Here is a 20,140-nt window from a genome sequence, read left to right on the forward strand (position 1 = left end):
AAACTAAATTGTGGCCTACTCCTGTGGTGGTTGATATGATGCCTGATTCTCTGATGTGGAACCTCTCTCCTCTGTTTGGGTGAAGGGGTCAAAGTAACTAAATGGTGGCTTCTCCTGTGGTGGCTGATATGATGCCAGAATATGTGCTGTGGTGCCTCTCTCCTCTTCCTGGGTGCAGGGGTCAAAGTAACTCAATGGTGGCCTCTCCTGTGGTGGCTGATATGATGCCAGAATATGTGCTGTGGGGCCTCTCTCCTCTTCCTGGGTGCAGGGGTCAAAGTAACTCAATGGTGGCTTCTCCTGTGGTGGTTAGTATGATGCCAGAATATGTGCTGTGGGGCCTCTCTCCTCTTCCTGGGTGCAGGGGTCAAAGTAACTCAATGGTGGCTTCTCCTGTGGTGGCTGATATGATGCCAGAATATGTGCTGTGGTGCCTCTCTCCTCTTCCTGGGTGCGGGGGTCAAAGTAACTCAATGGTGGCTTCTCCTGTGGTGGCTGATATGATGCCAGAATATGTGCTGTGGGGCCTCTCTCCTCTTCCTGGGTGCAGGGGTCAAAGTAACTCAATGGTGGCTTCTCCTGTGCTGATTGATATAAAGCTGATGGTTGTGCCATCTGACATGGTTGCCAGGGTCTGATTCAATGGGGGCCTACTCCTGTGGTGGGTGATCTAAATGCCTGATTCTCTGCTGTGAAACCTCTCTCCTCCGTCTGGGTGTAGGGGTCAAAGTCTTTCAAAGTCGCCTTCTCCTGTGCTGATTGATATGAAGCTGATGGTTGTGCCATCTGACATGGTTGCCGGGGTCCCATTAAATTGTGGCCTACTCCTGTGGTGGTTGATATGATGCCTGATTCTCTGATGTGGAACCTCTCTCCTCTGTTTGGGTGAAGGGGTCAAAGTAACTAAATGGTGGCTTCTCCTGTGGTGGCTGATATGATGCCAGAATATGTGCTGTGGTGCCTCTCTCCTCTTCCTGGGTGCAGGGGTCAAAGTAACTAAATGGTGGCTTCTCCTGTGGTGGCTGATATGATGCCAGAATATGTGCTGTGGGGCCTCTCTCCTCTTCCTGGGTGCAGGGGTCAAAGTAACTCAATGGTGGCTTCTCCTGTGGTGGCTGATATGATGCCAGAATATGTGCTGTGGTGCCTCTCTCCTCTGTCTGGGTCCAAAGGCCTAAATCACTGAAAGAGGCCTTCTCCTGTGGTGTGTGATATGATGCCTGAATATGTGCTGTGGTGCCTCTCTCCTCTTCCTGGGTGCGGGGGTCAAAGTAACTCAATGGTGGCTTCTCCTGTGGTGGCTGATATGATGCCAGAATATGTGCTGTGGTGCCTCTCTCCTCTTCCTGGGTGCGGGGGTCAAAGTAACTCAATGGTGGCTTCTCCTGTGGTGGCTGATATGATGCCAGAATATGTGCTGTGGGGCCTCTCTCCTCTTCCTGGGTGCAGGGGTCAAAGTAACTCAATGGTGGCTTCTCCTGTGGTGGTTAGTATGATGCCAGAATATGTGCTGTGGGGCCTCTCTCCTCTTCCTGGGTGCAGGGGTCAAAGTAACTCAATGGTGGCTTCTCCTGTGGTGGCTGATATGATGCCAGAATATGTGCTGTGGTGCCTCTCTCCTCTTCCTGGGTGCAGGGGTCAAAGTAACTAAATGGTGGCTTCTCCTGTGGTGGCTGATATGATGCCAGAATATGTGCTGTGGGGCCTCTCTCCTCTTCCTGGGTGCAGGGGTCAAAGTAACTCAATGGTGGCTTCTCCTGTGGTGGCTGATATGATGCCAGAATATGTGCTGTGGTGCCTCTCTCCTCTGTCTGGGTCCAAAGGCCTAAATCACTGAAAGAGGCCTTCTCCTGTGGTGTGTGATATGATGCCTGAATATGTGCTGTGGTGCCTCTCTCCTCTTCCTGGGTGCGGGGGTCAAAGTAACTCAATGGTGGCTTCTCCTGTGGTGGCTGATATGATGCCAGAATATGTGCTGTGGTGCCTCTCTCCTCTTCCTGGGTGCGGGGGTCAAAGTAACTCAATGGTGGCTTCTCCTGTGGTGGCTGATATGATGCCAGAATATGTGCTGTGGGGCCTCTCTCCTCTTCCTGGGTGCAGGGGTCAAAGTAACTCAATGGTGGCTTCTCCTGTGGTGGTTAGTATGATGCCAGAATATGTGCTGTGGGGCCTCTCTCCTCTTCCTGGGTGCAGGGGTCAAAGTAACTCAATGGTGGCTTCTCCTGTGGTGGCTGATATGATGCCAGAATATGTGCTGTGGTGCCTCTCTCCTCTTCCTGGGTGCAGGGGTCAAAGTAACTAAATGGTGGCTTCTCCTGTGGTGGCTGATATGATGCCAGAATATGTGCTGTGGGGCCTCTCTCCTCCTACTGGGTGCAGGGGTCAAAGTAACTCAATGGTGGCTTCTCCTGTGGTGGCTGATATGATGCCAGAATATGTGCTGTGGTGCCTCTCTCCTCTGTCTGGGTCCAAAGGCCTAAATCACTGAAAGAGGCCTTCTCCTGTGGTGTGTGATATGATGCCTGAATATGTGCTGTGGTGCCTCTCTCCTCTTCCTGGGTGCGGGGGTCAAAGTAACTCAATGGTGGCTTCTCCTGTGGTGGCTGATATGATGCCAGAATATGTGCTGTGGTGCCTCTCTCCTCTTCCTGGGTGCGGGGGTCAAAGTAACTCAATGGTGGCTTCTCCTGTGGTGGCTGATATGATGCCAGAATATGTGCTGTGGGGCCTCTCTCCTCTTCCTGGGTGCAGGGGTCAAAGTAACTCAATGGTGGCTTCTCCTGTGGTGGTTAGTATGATGCCAGAATATGTGCTGTGGGGCCTCTCTCCTCTTCCTGGGTGCAGGGGTCAAAGTAACTCAATGGTGGCTTCTCCTGTGGTGGCTGATATGATGCCAGAATATGTGCTGTGGTGCCTCTCTCCTCTTCCTGGGTGCGGGGGTCAAAGTAACTCAATGGTGGCTTCTCCTGTGGTGGCTGATATGATGCCAGAATATGTGCTGTGGGGCCTCTCTCCTCTTCCTGGGTGCAGGTTTCAAAGTAACTCAATGGTGGCTTCTCCTGTGGTGGTTAGTATGATGCCAGAATATGTGCTGTGGGGCCTCTCTCCTCTTCCTGGGTGCAGGGGTCAAAGTAACTCAATGGTGGCTTCTCCTGTGGTGGCTGATATGATGCCAGAATATGTGCTGTGGTGCCTCTCTCCTCTTCCTGGGTGCGGGGGTCAAAGTAACTCAATGGAGGCTTCTCCTGTGGTGGCTGATATGATGCCAGAATATGTGCTGTGGGGCCTCTCTCCTCTTCCTGGGTGCAGGGGTCAAAGTAACTCAATGGTGGCTTCTCCTGTGCTGATTGATATAAAGCTGATGGTTGTGCCATCTGACATGGTTGCCAGGGTCTGATTCAATGGGGGCCTACTCCTGTGGTGGGTGATCTAAATGCCTGATTCTCTGCTGTGAAACCTCTCTCCTCCGTCTGGGTGTAGGGGTCAAAGTCTTTCAAAGTCGCCTTCTCCTGTGCTGATTGATATGAAGCTGATGGTTGTGCCATCTGACATGGTTGCCGGGGTCCCATTAAATTGTGGCCTACTCCTGTGGTGGTTGATATGATGCCTGATTCTCTGATGTGGAACCTCTCTCCTCTGTTTGGGTGAAGGGGTCAAAGTAACTAAATGGTGGCTTCTCCTGTGGTGGCTGATATGATGCCAGAATATGTGCTGTGGGGCCTCTCTCCTCTTCCTGGGTGCAGGGGTCAAAGTAACTCAATGGTGGCTTCTCCTGTGGTGGCTGATATGATGCCAGAATATGTGCTGTGGTGCCTCTCTCCTCTTCCTGGGTGCGGGGGTCAAAGTAACTCAATAGTGGCTTCTCCTGTGGTGGCTGATATGATGCCAGAATATGTGCTGTGGTGCCTCTCTCCTCTTCCTGGGTGCGGGGGTCAAAGTAACTCAATGGTGGCTTCTCCTGTGGTGGCTGATATGATGCCAGAATATGTGCTGTGGTGCCTCTCTCCTCTTCCTGGGTGCAGGGGTCAAAGTAACTAAATGGTGGCTTCTCCTGTGGTGGTTGATATGATGCCTGATTCTCTGCTGTGAAACCTCTCTCCTCCATCTGGGTGTAGGGGTCGAAGTCTTTCAAAGTCGCCTTCTCCTGTGCTGATTTATATAAAGCTGATGGTTGTGCCATCTGACATGGTTGCCAGGGTCTGATTCAATGGGGGCCTACTCCTGTGGTGGGTGATCTAAATGCCTGATTCTCTGCTGTGAAACCTCTCTCCTCCGTCTGGGTGTAGGGGTCAAAGTCTTTCAAAGTCGCCTTCTCCTGTGCTGATTGATATGAAGCTGATGGTTGTGCCATCTGACATGGTTGCCGGGGTCCCATTAAATTGGGGCCTACTCCTGTGGTGGGTGATCTAAATGCCTGATTCTCTGCTTTGAAACCTCTCTCCTCCGTCCGGGTGTAGGGGTCAAAGTCTGTCAAAGTCGCCTTCTCCTGTGCTGATTGATATAAAGCTTATGCTTGTGCCATCTGACATGGTTGCCGGGGTCTGATTCAATGGTGGCCTACTCCTGTGGTGGGTGATCTAAATGCCTGATTCTCTGCTGTGTAACCTCTCTCCTCCGTCTGGGTGTAGGGGTCAAAGTAACTAAATGGTGGCCTACTCCTGTGGTGGGTGATATGATGCCTGGTTCTCTGCTGTGGGACCTCTCTCCTTTGTCTGGGTGCTGTGGTCAAAATAATAGTAAGTGACCTTCTCCATTGGTGGGTGACTTGAAGCCTGATTCTGTGCTATGGGACCTCACTCCAATTAATATTGTTTAATTTTTATTTATTTTATGTTAACTCATCATTTCCCTATCTACATTTGTTTGCAGGGGATTTAACTACATTTTGCTGCCTTTTGCAGCCCTCTAGCCCTTTCCGGGTGTGTTTTACAGCCTTTTTAGTGCCCAAAAGTTCGGGTCCCCATTGACTTCTATGGGGTTCGGGTTCGGGATGAAGTTCGGGTCGAGTTCGGATCCCGAACCCGAACACTTTTCGAAAGTTCGGCCGAACTCGTCGAACCCGAACATCCAGGTGTTCGCTCAACTCTAGTTATCAATCATGTCTGAAAGCCTGTTTTTGTCTGGAAAAACTGCTGTGCCATTGCCATTGAGTATCATTGAAGCTGTAATGAAAGTCTATGACAGATGGGAGTTGTAACATTGTGTTTTTGCTAAGTTTATCCACTCCACCCCTCCCACTAGAAGGAGTAAGAGAGTGGGACAGCTAGCAGTAAATAAAGAAAAGTCCAGCTCACTCAATCAACCTGGATCGCCCGCGTGCACTGAACAGACAGGTAAGCCTCTGTAGCACAATTCAACAAGAAAAAGTTCCAGCACTCACGTTTTCTTTAGTAGCTTTTTATTCAGGCAGTAGAAGCAATGTACAGGACATACACCCACTAGTGTAGCAACATTGACGCGTTTCGAACAAAGTTCTTATTCTTAAGAATAAGAACTTTGTTTGAAACTCTTCAATGTGGCTACACTAGTGGGTGTACAGTATGTCCTGTACATTGCTTCTACTGCCTGAATAAAGACAAGGATTTTAGCTACCAAAGAAAACATGAGTGCTGGAACTTTTTCTTGTTGAATAGCGGGACAGGTAGCTCAGGCCTTTCCTCAGCATCAAACCCTTCTTCATCCAAGGAGGAGACTGGAGAAGCCAGCCCTATGCCTTACCTGTATTGCCTCCCATTGAGGTGCACAATTCCTTACCTCCCCCTCCGGGGAGCAGCAACACGTGGTGACACCTCAACGTTCTCCAGGGAACCCAGTGTAGCATTGGGGCCACTCCAAACCAGGCACTGTATGCCTTTCAACATTTGTGTGATGTTTCTACTGTATACAGGTGGGCATAATGGAGTAGCAAGGTCTATGGTCCTGTGTGAGGATAATACCAGGGCTCTGCATGGTTTCTGTGCATATGTGGTTTAAATGTGGCCTTGCACAAAAAAAAAATGAGCTTCAAATGCCAAGTTTAATAAACATTTTATTCATCCCCCCTCCGCTATAAATTAGGAAGTCACTGCAGTTCATTACAAGTGGTTGTCTGACTTTTTTCAAAAGCTCTGCAAAGTCCATAAATGTGTTAAAATAATAAAATACTGTATACTCACCATTTAATCCCTCACCATTTCTTGCACTTCCACTCTAGTTCTCACTTCTCCTGTGTTTCCACGACCTCAGCAGTGATGCAGCTGCCATTGGCACTTGACTGCTGCAGCCAATCACTGGCATCAATGATCTTGTGCCATATATCACTGAGGCCACTAATTGACTGCAGTGGTCACATGTCATATGCGACTGCGTCATTGTTGCAGCATTGTGAACACACATTAGCTTTGAGGATCAAAGTGACAGTGCTGTAATGGGGTACTATAAAATCTTTTACTGACTTTAGGGGCTTTAAGAGCTTTTGAAATGAGTTAAACAACCCTGTAAGTGTTGACATGAGCATGTCCAGTCTTGGTTCTTACCATGGCCTCCAGAGCTTATCTTGTCCAGAAGTGGCATATTTCCTCTGGCACCAAAGTCCTCTGCATTGTCAATGAGAGCTTCTTTTACTGCATCACAACTGAACAATACCACAACAGGATCCATGCCCATGTGGATAGTGTATACTGGTCCATACTTTTCTCTCAGCTAGTAGGGAGGCAAGCAAAACAGAATACATAAAAAGATTGTTATATTCTACCATGAACGAAACATCCAACATAGATTACTTTTTAAAGTACCAGTAATTGTGACAAGAGGGGTAGAAAAAACGTCCTTACACAGATTGTGAAAAAGGACGATTTCATGGCGAGTGTGTTAATATTATTTAATACTGACTGCAGGTGTGGACCCTTAGACAACGCATAAGATCCCCTGCCTACCGAACTTCTGACCCGAGAGTTCTTGAGCAGGTTTACCCAGATTTCCTTCAAATTATATAGCCCTTTTCCTCCAACACAAAAAAAATTGCAACCAAAATTTTAATGTCACATGACATATTTCTATAGTATTCTAAATGTTGATATCCTACAACAACAGAAGTGGATTATGAATTGCATTTAAACATATTGATTGTTAGAGATGCAGCTGCTTTTCATTAGAATAAAATGCATTACAATGATCTAAAAAAGTGAATGTGAATTACGGGGTGGTCCCACCAAAAATATTCTGCAGTTTTCAAACCAGCATCTAGATCTGAAAATGTTTGCTATTGCATGTAAGGATGAGCAAACTAGTTGGGACCAAACTGGGTCCGGTCTAAATTTTGCTACTTTTCATACAGCAGATGAACCTATAACTTTTCAGGTTAATTTTTGATGAAACCACCGTAGCGCCATTTTAGTGCACATGTCGACAGGAAAAAAGCACTAAGGAGGAAAAAAAAGGGTTTTCACCTGACCCTGAGAGGAAGAAGGGGGAGGGCTTTCCCTGATTGGCTCCCAGACCGAGATACAGCTTGGACAGTCAATCAGTGCTACAGCAGGGAGGGAGGTGCCCTAGAAGAATGAGCAGAACGTAATTCTGTGCTGGGCTGTGAATGAGGGTGTTTAGGTTTACAGTGTCTTCCAGAAAATGAAGGGAGTCAGGGACAGTGAAAAATCTATGAAACTTGTATTTTACTGCCAGGGCAAGTGAAGGGAAAGGCTAGAATTGCAAAGAAGAATAATAATTGTCTGTGTAGAATAGGGATAAACAGTAGTGTTGAGCGAGCATGCTCGGCCGAACACCAGTTCAGCTCGAGCATCACTATGCTCGGCACATAGCAGAGTTCGGCCGAACACTGTGTGTGCTCAAGCGCGATGCTCGAGTCAGTGTATTTAAATCTAATTTAGCCTCTATTTCTATGCAGAAGATCGCTGTACAGTGAGGGAATGCCTCAGTGTGAGTCTGCGGCTTAGGAGTCCCTGCTCTGACTCCATATATAGCTGACTCTGGAAAACATTTGAGGCGAGTGCCTGCTGCTGATATGAGCATCGAAAAAATTATGGGCGAGTGCCTGCTGCTGAGCTGACCATTGAAAAAATTATGGGCGAGATCCTGCTGGTGAGCTGACCCTATAAAACATTATGGTTGAGGGCCTGTTGTCAGCTGACCCTCAAAAACATTATATGCGAGGGCCTGCTGGTGAACTAACCCTCTAAAAGATTGTAAAAGAGGGACTGCTGGTGAGCTGAGCCTGTAAAACATTATGGTTGAGGACCTGCTAGTGAGCTGACCCTCAAACATTATATGCAAGGGCCTGCTGGTGAGCTAACCCTCTAAAAGATTGTAGGTGAGAGCCTGCTAGTGAGCTGACCCAGTAAAAACATTATGGCTGAGGGCCTGCTGGTGAGCTGACCCTCTAAAAACATTATTTGCGAGGGCCTGAAGGTGAGATGACCCTCTAAAAGATTGTAGGTGAGAGCCTGCTGGTGAGCTGACCCTGTAAAACAATATAGTTGATTGCCTGCTAGTGAGCTGACCCTCAAAAACAATATATGTGAGGGCCTGTAGGTGTGCTGACCCTGTAAAACATTATGGTTGAGGGCCTACAGGTCAGCTGACCCTTGAAAAGATTGTAGGTGAGGCCTGCTGGTGAGCTGACCCTCTAAAACATTACATGCAAGGGCCTACAGGTGAGCTGACCCTCTAAAGATTGTAGATGAGGGCCTGCTGTTAAGCTGACCCTGTAAATTATTATGGTTGAGGGCCTGATGATGAGCTGACCCTCAAAAATATTATATGCGAGGGCCTGCTGGTGAGTTGACCCTATAAAAGATTGTAGGTGAGGGCCTGCTGGTGAGTTGACCCTGTAAAACATTATGGTTGAGGGCCTACAGGTCAGCTGACCCTCGAAAAGATTGTAGGTGAGGCCTGCTGGTGAGCTGACCCTCTAAAACATTACATGCAAGGGCCTACAGGTGAGCTGACCCTCTAAAGATTGTAGATGAGGGCCTGCTGTTAAGCTGACCCTGTAAAATAATATGGTTGAGGGCCTGATGGTGAGCTGACTCTCAAAAATATTATATGCGAGGGCCTGCTGGTGAGTTGACCCTATAAAAGATTGTAGATGAGGGCCTGCTGGGGAGTTGACCCTCTAAAAGATTGTAGGTGAAGGCGTGCTGGTGAGCTAAACCTCTAAAACATTATATGTGAAGGCCTGCAGGTGATCTGACCCTCTAAAAGATTGTAGGTGAGGGCCTGCTGGTGAGCTGACCCTGTAAAACATTATGGTTGAGGGCCTGCAGGTGATCTGACCCTCTAAAAGATTGTAGGTGAGGGCCTGCTGGTGAGCAGACCTTCTAAAACATTACATGCTAGGGCCTGTAGATGAGCTGGCCCTCTAAAACATTATATGCAAGGGCCTGCATGTGAGCTGACCCAGGAAAACATTATGGTCGAGGGCCTGCTGGCTAGCTGAACCTCTAAAACATTACATGTGAGGGCCTGCAGGTGAGCTGGCCCTCTAAAAGATTGTAGGTGAGGGCCTGCTGGTGAGCTGACCTTCTAAAACATTATATGCGAGGGCCTGCAGGTGAGCTGACCCAGTAAAACATTATGGTTGAGGGCCTGCTGGTGAGCGTACCCTCAAAAACATTATATGCGAGGGCCTGCAGATGAGATGACCATCTATAAGATTGTAGGTGAGGGCCTGCTGGCTAGCTGACCCTCTAAAACATTGCATGCGAGGGCCTGCAGGTGAGCTGGCCCTCTAAAAGATTGTAGGTGAGGGCCTGCTGGTGAGCTGACCCTCTAAAATATTATATGCGAAGGCCTGCAGGTGAGTTGACCCTCTAAAAGATTGTAGGTGAGGGACTGCAGGTAAGCTGACCCTCTACAACATTAGGAGTGAGGGCAGACTAATAAGCATGTTGATATGATGGAAGAGGAGGAGGATGAGAAAAGGAAGATTGAGCCATATACCCTTTTTTTGTGGTGGAATAAAAGTGTATTCAGTACATTTTTAATAAACACATTTAAAGTGCCTTTATGTTCAGCCGCTTTCCTCTTGTGGAGTAGAGAAGTCAGGGGCAATCCAGGCTTTGTTCATTTTTATAAGAGTCATCCTGTCAGCATTTTCAGTTGACAGGAGGATGCACTTATCAGTATTCTGCCCCCAGCAGCACTAAATACCCGCTCTGACAAAACGCTGGCGGCAAGGCAGGCCAGCACCTCCAAGGCGTAGAACGCCAGTTTGTGCCACGTGTCCAGCTTGGACACCCAATAGTTTTAAGGACAGAGGGGTCATTGAGGACGCTTGTGACACTAGGCCACGCATCAGGGTAAGGGTGTTGGCGGGGTGTCATGAAACTGTCCCAGGATTTGGAGAGTGTTGCCCTGCCTCTGTTGGAAATCCTGTGTGTTCCCCTCATCTCCCCTCCTCAGTTGCCCAAGGAACCTCATACTCTGCCGCCAGCGTTGTCAGCTGGAAATTTTTGGAGCAATTTTTCCACAAGGACCTTCTGGTATTGCACCATTTTGCTCGTTCTCTCCACTTCAGGAATGAGAAGTTCTCTTTGTAGTGGGGGTCGAGAAGGGTGAACAACCAGTAATCGGTGTTGTCCAAAATGCGTAAAATGCGTAGGTCACGGTAAAGGCATCCTGATTTAAAGTCAGCCATGTGTGCCAGAGTAACAACAGGCTAGACTTCACTGTCGTCATCAGGAGAATGACTCTCAATCTCCTCATCCTCTTCCTCCTCTTCTGCCCATCCACGCTGAACAGATGGAATTAAACTTCAATGGGTACTTCCCTCTGTAGCGGAGGCAACTGTCTCCTGCTCCTCCTCATCATCATCATCATCATCATCATTCAATTTGCGTTGAGAAAACAAACTGAAGGTGGTCTGGCTATCACCCTGTGTAATGTCTTCCCCATTTCCAACTCTTCCACATGCAAAGCGTCGGCCTTAATTGTGAACAGCAAGTGTTTGAGTAGACACAAAAGTGGTATGGTGACGTTGATAATAGCGTTATCGCCGCTCACCATCTTTGTTGATTCTTTAAAGTTTCTTAACAGAGGTCAGACATCCATGCCCACTTCACACTTGTGAAGAGCGGAAGCTGACTGGAAAGGCAAAGAACATGTTGCAGCTGGTATTCCACTACCTCCCTCTGCTGCTTACAAAGCCTGGCCAACATGGTGGAAGACAGTGTGGTGCTTAACCGACTGGAGGCATTATCTGCTGCAATCCAACCGACCAACTGGTCACACTGGTGTGACTTAGAGAGCATTGTCCTGTGCATTGTCCTGTGCCGCCCTGCAAACTGGGACATGAATCTTGGTATCGTGGATGATTTCTTGTGCTCTGGCAGCAGGCACAGTTTCAACGCGCCCAGGGCCATGGCCTCTGTGTGCACCATCAGCATCACAGCCACTTCCCTGTCCCTTACTGCTCACCTTCTTCATTTAAAATGTTATATATGTTTGAAAGTATGTCACACATATAGTAGTGTAGGATTTGTAAGTGTATGCGCGAAAAAAAATAAAGGTATTTGGGATGTGGAAACGTCACACAGGAGATACACCGTAGATAATGTTGCTGATGTCAGCAGCGGCTAATATAAAATTACAGGGAATGTCACAGGTATTTGGGATGTGGAAACGATACACAGGAGAAATACTGCAGATAATGTTGCTGATGTCACCAGCAGCTAATATAATATTACAGGGAATGTCACAAGTATTTGGTATGTGGAAAAGTTACACAGGAGATGTACCCGCAGCGGACACCGCCTACGGAAAAAGTACACTGAATGTCACTGATATTTTTTGGATGTGCACACGTTACACAGGAGATGTAGTACAGCTAATGTCACTGTCCGCAGCGGACAGTCTATGGAAAAAGTACACTGGATGTCACAGATATTTTTGGGATGCACACACATTACACAGGAGAAATACCGCAGATAATGTCGCTGATGTCAGCAGCGGGTAATATAAAATTACAGGGAATGTCACAGGTTACATAGTTACTTACATAGTTATATAGTTAATATGGTTAAAAATAGACATATACGTCCATCAAGTTCAACCAAGGGATAGGTGGTGATGCGAATCCCAAAAGGAATTGAGACTCAGATTTCTACATGTTTTCATAAGCATTAATGTTTTTTACTTTTAAGAATTTGTCTAAAGCATTTTTAAAAATGTCTACTGTTCCTGCTGTGACGACGTCTTGAGGAAGTCTATTCCACAGCTTCACAGTTCTTACAGTAAAGAAGCTTTGACGCTTCCAGAGACTGAACTTTTTCCTCTCCAATCAGAGGCAGTGCCCCCTTGTCTTTTGAGCGCATTTTACATAGAACAGCTTTTCACCGTATTTTTTGTATGGCTCATTTATATATTTGCATAGGTTAATCATGTCCCACCTTAGACGTCTCTTCTCAAGACTAAATAAATTCAATTATTTTAATCTTTTTTCATAACTAAGACCCTCCATGCCCCCTATTAGTTTAGTCACTCTCCTCTGTACTTTTTCTAGCTGCAGTGCGTCCTTTCTATATACTGGTGCCCAGAACTGAACTGCATATTCCAGATGAGGCTGCACCAACACTTTGCAAAGTGGTTATATTACATCCCGGCTCTGCGAGTCCATGCCTCGTTTAATGCATGACAATATCCTGGTGGCCTTAGAAGCAGCTGATTGACATTGTATGCTGTAATTTAATCTACCATCCACAAGGACACCCAAATCCTTCTCTATAAGTGACTCTCCCAGTATTACATCACCTAGGACATATGAAGCACAGAGATTTTTACTACCAAGATGCATACCTTTACATTTTTCCATATTGAACCTCATTTGCCAAGTTGATGCCCAATCACTCAGAGTGTTCAAGTCAGCTTGTAGTTTATGGACATCTTCCATAGACTGTACAGTTCTACACAGCTTAGTGTCATCTGAAAAAAATAGATATGGTGCTATTAATCCCCTCAATATCATTAATAAGTAAATTAAATAATAAAGGGCCCAGCACGGAACCTTGGGGTACACCACTTATAACCTGGGACCATTCTGAATAGGAATCATTGACCACAACTTTCTGAACACGGTCCTCCAGCCAGTTTTCAATCCAATTACAAACTATACTTTCCAAGCCTATAGACCTTTATCTATTAAGCGTCTATTAGGGACAGTATCAAAAGCCTTTACAAAATCCAGAAACACTACATCCACAGCTGCCCCTTTGTCCAGGCTACTACTCACCTACTCATAAAAACAAAATCAGGTTAGTCTGACAACTTCTGTCCTTGGTAAATCCATGCTGGTTATCACTTATAATATTATTTATAGTCACAGTCTCCTGTATATAGTAAGAGTCCTTCAAACATTTTTCCCACAACAGAAGTTAAACTAACTGGTCTATAATTGCCTGTGGAGGACCTTAATCCTTTTTTGAATATGGGCACCACATTTGCCTTGCGCCAATCACTTGGCACTGTACCTAGAGAATCTTAAAAAATTATAAACAGGGGCACAGCAATGACTGAACTGAGCTCTTTAAGCAGTCTTGGGTGTAATCCATCTGGACCCGGAGACTTGTTCACATTTACCCTATTTAATTTTGATGTACTAACAGCCCCGGCGCCACAGATATCAGCTGCTTTCTCTTCTTTTGTATATGCAGAGCTAAAAAAAAACTATTTAGGAACTCTGCCTTTTCCTTATCTTCAGTGACTACCACCCCCTTTACTATTATTTAGGGCCCCTACCTGCTCAGACCTAGGTTTTTTTAGCATTTATATAATTAAAATAACTTTTTGGGATTTGTTTTGCTTTCTTTTGGTACCTGCTGTTCGTTTTGTATCTTTGCTAATTTTATCTCCTTTTTGCAAATTTTATTAAGCCCTGTGTAATCTACAAACGCTACAGCTAACCCCTGAGATTTGTATTTTTTTAAATGCCTTCTTTTCGTCTTTTATTCCCCTTTTTACAGTAGCTGTAAGCAATGGGGGATTTAATTTTAGCATTTCATGCTTGTTACCTAAAGTGATAATTTTTTTAGTGCAATTACTCAATGTGGATTTGAAGTTCTCCCATTTATCCTCAGTATTATTTTGCGACAGTAGGTGCTCCCAGTCTATGCCCTGAAATGCTTTCCTCAACCCAGGGAAATTAGCATTTTTGAAATTCAGTGTCTTTGCTCTCCCTGACAGACTTTGCTTTTTATAGTTTAGGGGGAATATAATTATATTGTGGTCACTATTACCTAGTGTTTCTCGAACAGTAACATTACCAACAAGCTCTGCATCATTAGAAATTACCAGATCCAACAGAGCATCGCCCCTAGTGGGAGCTTCTACAAACTAGCCCATAAAGTGGTCCTGCAGCAAGTTGAGGAATTTTCTCTCCTTTGCGGTTGAGGCAGAACCATTACCCCAGTCAATGTCTGGGAAGTTAAAATCTCCCATTATGACCACTGTAGCAGCCTGTGCCGCCCGCTCTATTTGGTTATACAGTTGCGTTTCTATCTCTTCTGTGATGTTAGGGGTCTATAGATTACACCAAGTATTATTTTTTCTGTGTTTATATCCCTTTGAACTTCCACTTATAAGGTTTACACATCCTCACCATCCTCACCCACAATTGCCTCTTTCATATATATACTGGTGAGAACACGGAATAATCTCCAAAGAATTGAGTTCAGTTCTAGGCTGGTATGGTTGATTATGTATATATATCTGTATAGATAAAAAAGGAAATCTGAAATAGACCAGATTTGGGTTTAATCAGACATTTGTCGGCTGAGAGAAATCAGGTATCAAATTGATTTGAAGTATATCAGAAGGTATTAGCGTTATAAAGCATTGTAGTGGATAGATATACAGTGGGGGAAATAATTATTTGACCCCTCACTGATTTTGTAAGTTTGTCCAATGACAAAGAAATGAAAAGTCTCAGAACAGTATCATTTCAATGGTAGGTTTATTGTAACAGTGGCAGATAGCACATCAAAAGGAAAATCGAAAAAATAACTTTAAATAAAAGATAGCAACTGATTTGCATTTCATTGAGTGAAATAAGTATTTGAACCCCTACCAACCATTAAGAGTTCTGGCTCCCACAGAGTGGTTAGACACTTCTACTCAATTAGTCACCCTCATTAAGGACACCTGTCTTAACTAGTCACCTGTATAAAAGACACCTGTCCACAGAATCAATCAATCAAGCAGACTCCAAACTCTCCAACATGGGAAAGACCAAAGAGCTGTCCAAGGATGTCAGAGACAAAATTGTAGACCTGCACAAGGCTGGAATGGGCTACAAAACCATTAGCAAGAAGCTGGGAGAGAAGGTGACAACTGTTGGTGCGATTGTTCGAAAATGGAAGGAACACAAAATGACCATCAATCGACCTCGCTCTGGGGCTCCACGCAAGATCTCACCTCGTGGGGTGTCAATGGTTCTGAGAAAGGTGAAAAAGCATCCTAGAACTACACGGGAGGAGTTAGTTAATGACCTCAAATTAGCAGGGACCACAGTCACCAAGAAAACCATTGGAAACACATTACACCGCAATGGATTAAAATCCTGCAGGGCTCGCAAGGTCCCCCTGCTCAGGAAGGCACATGTGCAGGCCCGTCTGAAGTTTGCCAATGAACACCTGAATGATTCAGAGAGTGACTGGGAGAAGGTGCTGTGGTCTGATGAGACCAAAATAGAGCTCTTTGGCATTAACTCAACTCGCTGTGTTTGGAGGAAGAAAAATGCTGCCTATGACCCCCAAAACACCGTCCCCACCGTCAAGCATGGGGGTGGAAACATTTTGCTTTGGGGGTGTTTTTCTGCTAAGGGCACAGGACAACTTATTCGCATAAACGGGAAAATGGACGGAGCCATGTATCGTGAAATCCTGAGCGACAACCTCCTTCCCTCTGCCAGGAAACTGAAAATGGGTCGTGGATGGGTGTTCCAGCACGACAATGACCCAAAACATACAGCAAAGGCAACAAAGGAGTGGCTCAAGAAGAAGCACATTAAGGTCATGGAGTGGCCTAGTCAGTCTCCGGACCTTAATCCAATCGAAAACCTATGGAGGGAGCTCAAGCTCAGAGTTGCACAGAGACAGCCTCGAAACCTTAGGGATTTAGAGATGATCTGCAAAGAGGAGTGGACCAACATTCCTCCTAAAATGTGCGCAAACTTGGTCATCAATTACAAGAAACGTTTGACCTCTGTGCTTGCAAACAAGGGTTTTTCCACCAAGTATTAAGTCTTTTTTTGTTAGAGGGTTCAAATACTTATTTCACTCAATGAAATGCAAATCAGTTGCTATCTTTTATTTAAAGTTATTTTTTCGATTTTCCTTTTGATGTGCTATCTGCCACTGTTACAATAAACCTACCATTGAAATGATACTGTTCTGAGACTTTTCATTTCTTTGTCATTGGACAAACTTACAAAATCAGTGAGGGGTCAAATAATTATTTCCCCCACTGTATACTCTACAGTACTTTGACTTTCTTAAAGCATTTGCCGATCATTGATTGATTTTATAATTATATTGTCACCAATTTTTATATACCGTATATGCTGGCGTATAAGACGACTGGGCGTATAAGACGACCCCCAACTTTTCCATTTAAAATATAGGGTTTGGGCTATACTTGCCGTATAAGACTACCCCTGAATGCCCAGCCCTCCCTGTCTTCAAGACGATCTTCTCCAGTCCAGGGAACTGACTGGGATCTGTGGATGGCACTGATATGGGGAGGGGGATCAGTGGATGACATCTTATGCTATATGTGTCATCCACAGATCCACCCCATGACAGTGTCATCCACAGATTCCCCCTCCCCATAACAGTGCCATCCACAGATCCCCCTTAAACAGTGCCATCCACATATCTCCCTCCCCATAACAGTGTCATCCACAGATCCCCCCATGACAGTGCCATCCACAGATCCCTCTCCCCATAACAGTGTCATCCACAGATCCCCCCCATGACAGTGCCATCCACAGATCCCCCTCCCCATAACAGTGTCATCCACAGATCCCCCCATGACAGTGCCATCCACAGATCTCCCTCCCCATAACAGTGCCATCCACAGATCCCCCCTCCCCATAACAGTGTCATCCACAGATCCCCCCTCCCCATAACAGTGCCATCCACAGATCCCCCTCCCATAACAGTGCCATCCACAGATTCCCCTCTAAACAGTGCCATCCACAGATTCCCCCCTAAACAGTGCCATCCACAGATCCCCCCTAAACAGTGCCATCCACAGATCTCCCTCCCATAACAGTGTCATGCACAGATCCCCCCCATGACAGTGCCATCCACAGATCCCCCTCCCCATAACAGTGCCATCCACAGATCCCCCCTAAACAGTGCCATCCACAGATTCCCCTCCCCATAACAGTGTCATCCACAGATCCCCCCCATGACAGTGTCATCCACAGATCCCCCTCCCCATAACAGTGTCATCCACAGATCCCCCCATGACAGTTCCATCCACAGATCTCCCTCCCCATAACAGTGCCATCCACAGATCCCCCCACCCCGCTATGACAGTGCCATCCACAGATCCCCCTCCCCGACGCTCAAAGGAGTATACATTTATTAACTGTAATCTGTAACTTTAACTTTAAATGAGCGCTCATCTCTTTACTAGGGTACCTTACTCTCAGCTCCGCTAACAGGCAGTGCGGGCGGCGCTAACTTACTGACGTCACGCGCCTGCGCCGCCTAGTGGGAGGAGCAGGCACGTAACGTCAGTGAGTGAGCGCCGCCCACACTGCCTGTTAGCGGAGCTGAGAGTAAGGTACCCTAGTAAAGAGAAGAGCGCTCATTTAAAGTTAAATTTACAGATTACAGTTAATAAATGTACTCCTCTGAGCGGCGGGGCCCTGTGTATTCTAACCCCCAGGCAAGCGTCCCCGTCCCCATGGGAACGCCTGGGGGTTAGAATATACCATCGGATCTGAGTATACCCGGCGTATAAGACGACCCCCGACTTTTGAAAATAATTTTTAGTGTTAGAAAGTCATCATATACGGTATATAAATTTGCACTGTATTATTGTTATTCAATAAATATACACTGCTCAAAAAAATAAAGGGAACACAAAAATAATACATCCTAGATCTGAATTAATTAAATATTCTTCTGAAATACTTTGTTCTTTACATAGTTGAATGTGCTGACCACAAAATCACACAAAAATAAAAAAATGGAAATCTAATTTTTCAACCCATGGAGGTCTGGATTTGGAGTTACACTCAAAATTAAAGTGGAAAAACACACTACAGGCTGATCCAACTTTGATGTAATGTCCTTAAAACAAGTCAAAATGAGGCTCAGTAGTGTGTGTGGCCTCCACGTGCCTGTATGACCTCCCTACAACGCCTGTGCATGCTCCTGATGAGGTGGCGGACGGTCTCCTGAGGGATCTCCTCCCAGACCTGGACTAAAGCATTTGCCATCTCCTGGACAGTCTGTGGTGCAACGTGACGTTGGTGGATAGAGCGAGACATGATGTCCCAGATGTGCTCAATTGGATTCAGGTCTGGGGAACGGACGGGCCAGTCCATAGCATCAATGCCTTCGTCTTGCAGGAACTGCTGACACACTCTAGCCACATGAGGTCTAGCATAGTCTTGCATTAGGAGGAACCCAGGGCCAACCGCACCAGCATATGGTCTCACAAGGGGTCTGAGGATCTCATCTTGGTACCTAATGGCAGTCAGGCTACCTCTGGTGAGCACATGGAGGGCTGTGCGGCCCTCCAAAGAAATGCCACCCCACACCATTACTGACCCAATGCCAAACCAGTCATGCTGGAGGATGTTGCAGGCAGCAGAACGTTCTCCACGGCATCTCCAGACTCTGTCACGTCTGTCACATGTGCTCAGTGTGAACCTGCTTTCATCTGTGAAGAGCACAGGGCGCCAGTGGCGAATTTGCCAATCTTGGTATTCTCTGGCAAATGCCAAACGTCCTGCACGGTGTTGGGCTGTAAGCACAACCCCCACCTGTGGACGCCGGGCCCTCATATCACCCTCATGGAGTCTGTTTCTGACCGTTTGAGCAGACACATGCACATTTGTGGTTTGCTGGAGGTCATTTTGCAGGGCTCTGGCAGTGCTCCTCCTGTTCCTCCTTGCACAAAGGCAGAGGTAGCGGTCCTGCTGCTGGGTTGTTGCCCTCCTACGGCCTCCTCCACGTCTCCTGATGTACTGGCCTGTCTCCTGGTAGTGCCTTCATGCTCTGGACACTACGCTGACAGACACAGCAAACCTTCTTGCCACAGCTCGCATTGATGTGCCATCCTGGATAAGCTGCACTACTTGAGCCACTTGTGTGGGTTGTAGACTCCGTCTCATGCTACCACTAGAGTGAAAGCACCGCCAGCATTCAAAAGTGACCAAAACATCAGCCAGGAAGCATAGGAACTGAGAAGTGGTCTGTGGTTACCACCTGCAGAATCACTCCTTTATTGGGGGTGTCTTGCTAATTGCCTATAATTTCCACCTGTTGTCTATCCCATTTGCACAACAGCATGTGAAATTGATTGTCACTCAGTGTTGCTTCCTAAGTGGACAGTTTGATTTCACAGAAGTGTGATTGACTTGGAGTTACATTGTGTTGTTTAAGTGTTCCCTTTATTTTTTTGAGCAGTGTATATTTTGATTTACCACCGCCTTCTTTTTGTCGTCTAACTTAGCGCAGATCACAAGCTCGTTTTAGCTTGGTATTTATGATAATAGATTAGAATCTCCTTCATTACAGATTCTAATTTATTTACATAAATAATATAGACTGTTAATCGGAGACAGCATAAATATTGCGACAACCTTTGCTACACTCCTTTTCCCATCCCTCCTGCAAAGGTCATCCTCCTGGTTGCTCAGAGAAATGCCCTGCAGCATTCAAAGCAAGCATACATTGCACAGGACACACACTTAGTGGCATTGTAGATGGAGCACATGTTTAAATGGGGATGAACATCAAAGTAGGAAAACAGTAAATATGAGTTAGAATTAGACCCTGTCTGCTGTAGTTGGAGGACTAGCTAGAATCAAGCCAACAATACACAAGGAAAATCTATCTACCCTTAGTTTCTTGCTTCTTGTCTTAAACTCTGGTTCTTTAAACTCCCCTTAATTAGCAGCCACTTGGTA

At 46.1% G+C, this 20,140-nt stretch overlaps 1 protein-coding gene across 1 annotated transcript in view; it reads right to left on the reverse strand.

The window, feature by feature from the left end:
- Positions 1-20,140, reverse strand: part of LOC121009532 (cytochrome P450 2C5-like) — a 99,780-nt gene that overhangs the window by 73,050 nt on the left and 6,590 nt on the right. The window contains exon 2 of the mRNA XM_040442732.1: positions 6,516-6,681. Coding sequence (XP_040298666.1) covers positions 6,516-6,681 — 166 coding nt within the window. The remainder of the gene's footprint in view (positions 1-6,515; positions 6,682-20,140) is intronic.

This window comes from Bufo bufo, chromosome 8 (assembly GCF_905171765.1).
Source record: "Bufo bufo chromosome 8, aBufBuf1.1, whole genome shotgun sequence".
Classification (NCBI taxonomy): Eukaryota; Metazoa; Chordata; class Amphibia; order Anura; family Bufonidae; genus Bufo; species Bufo bufo.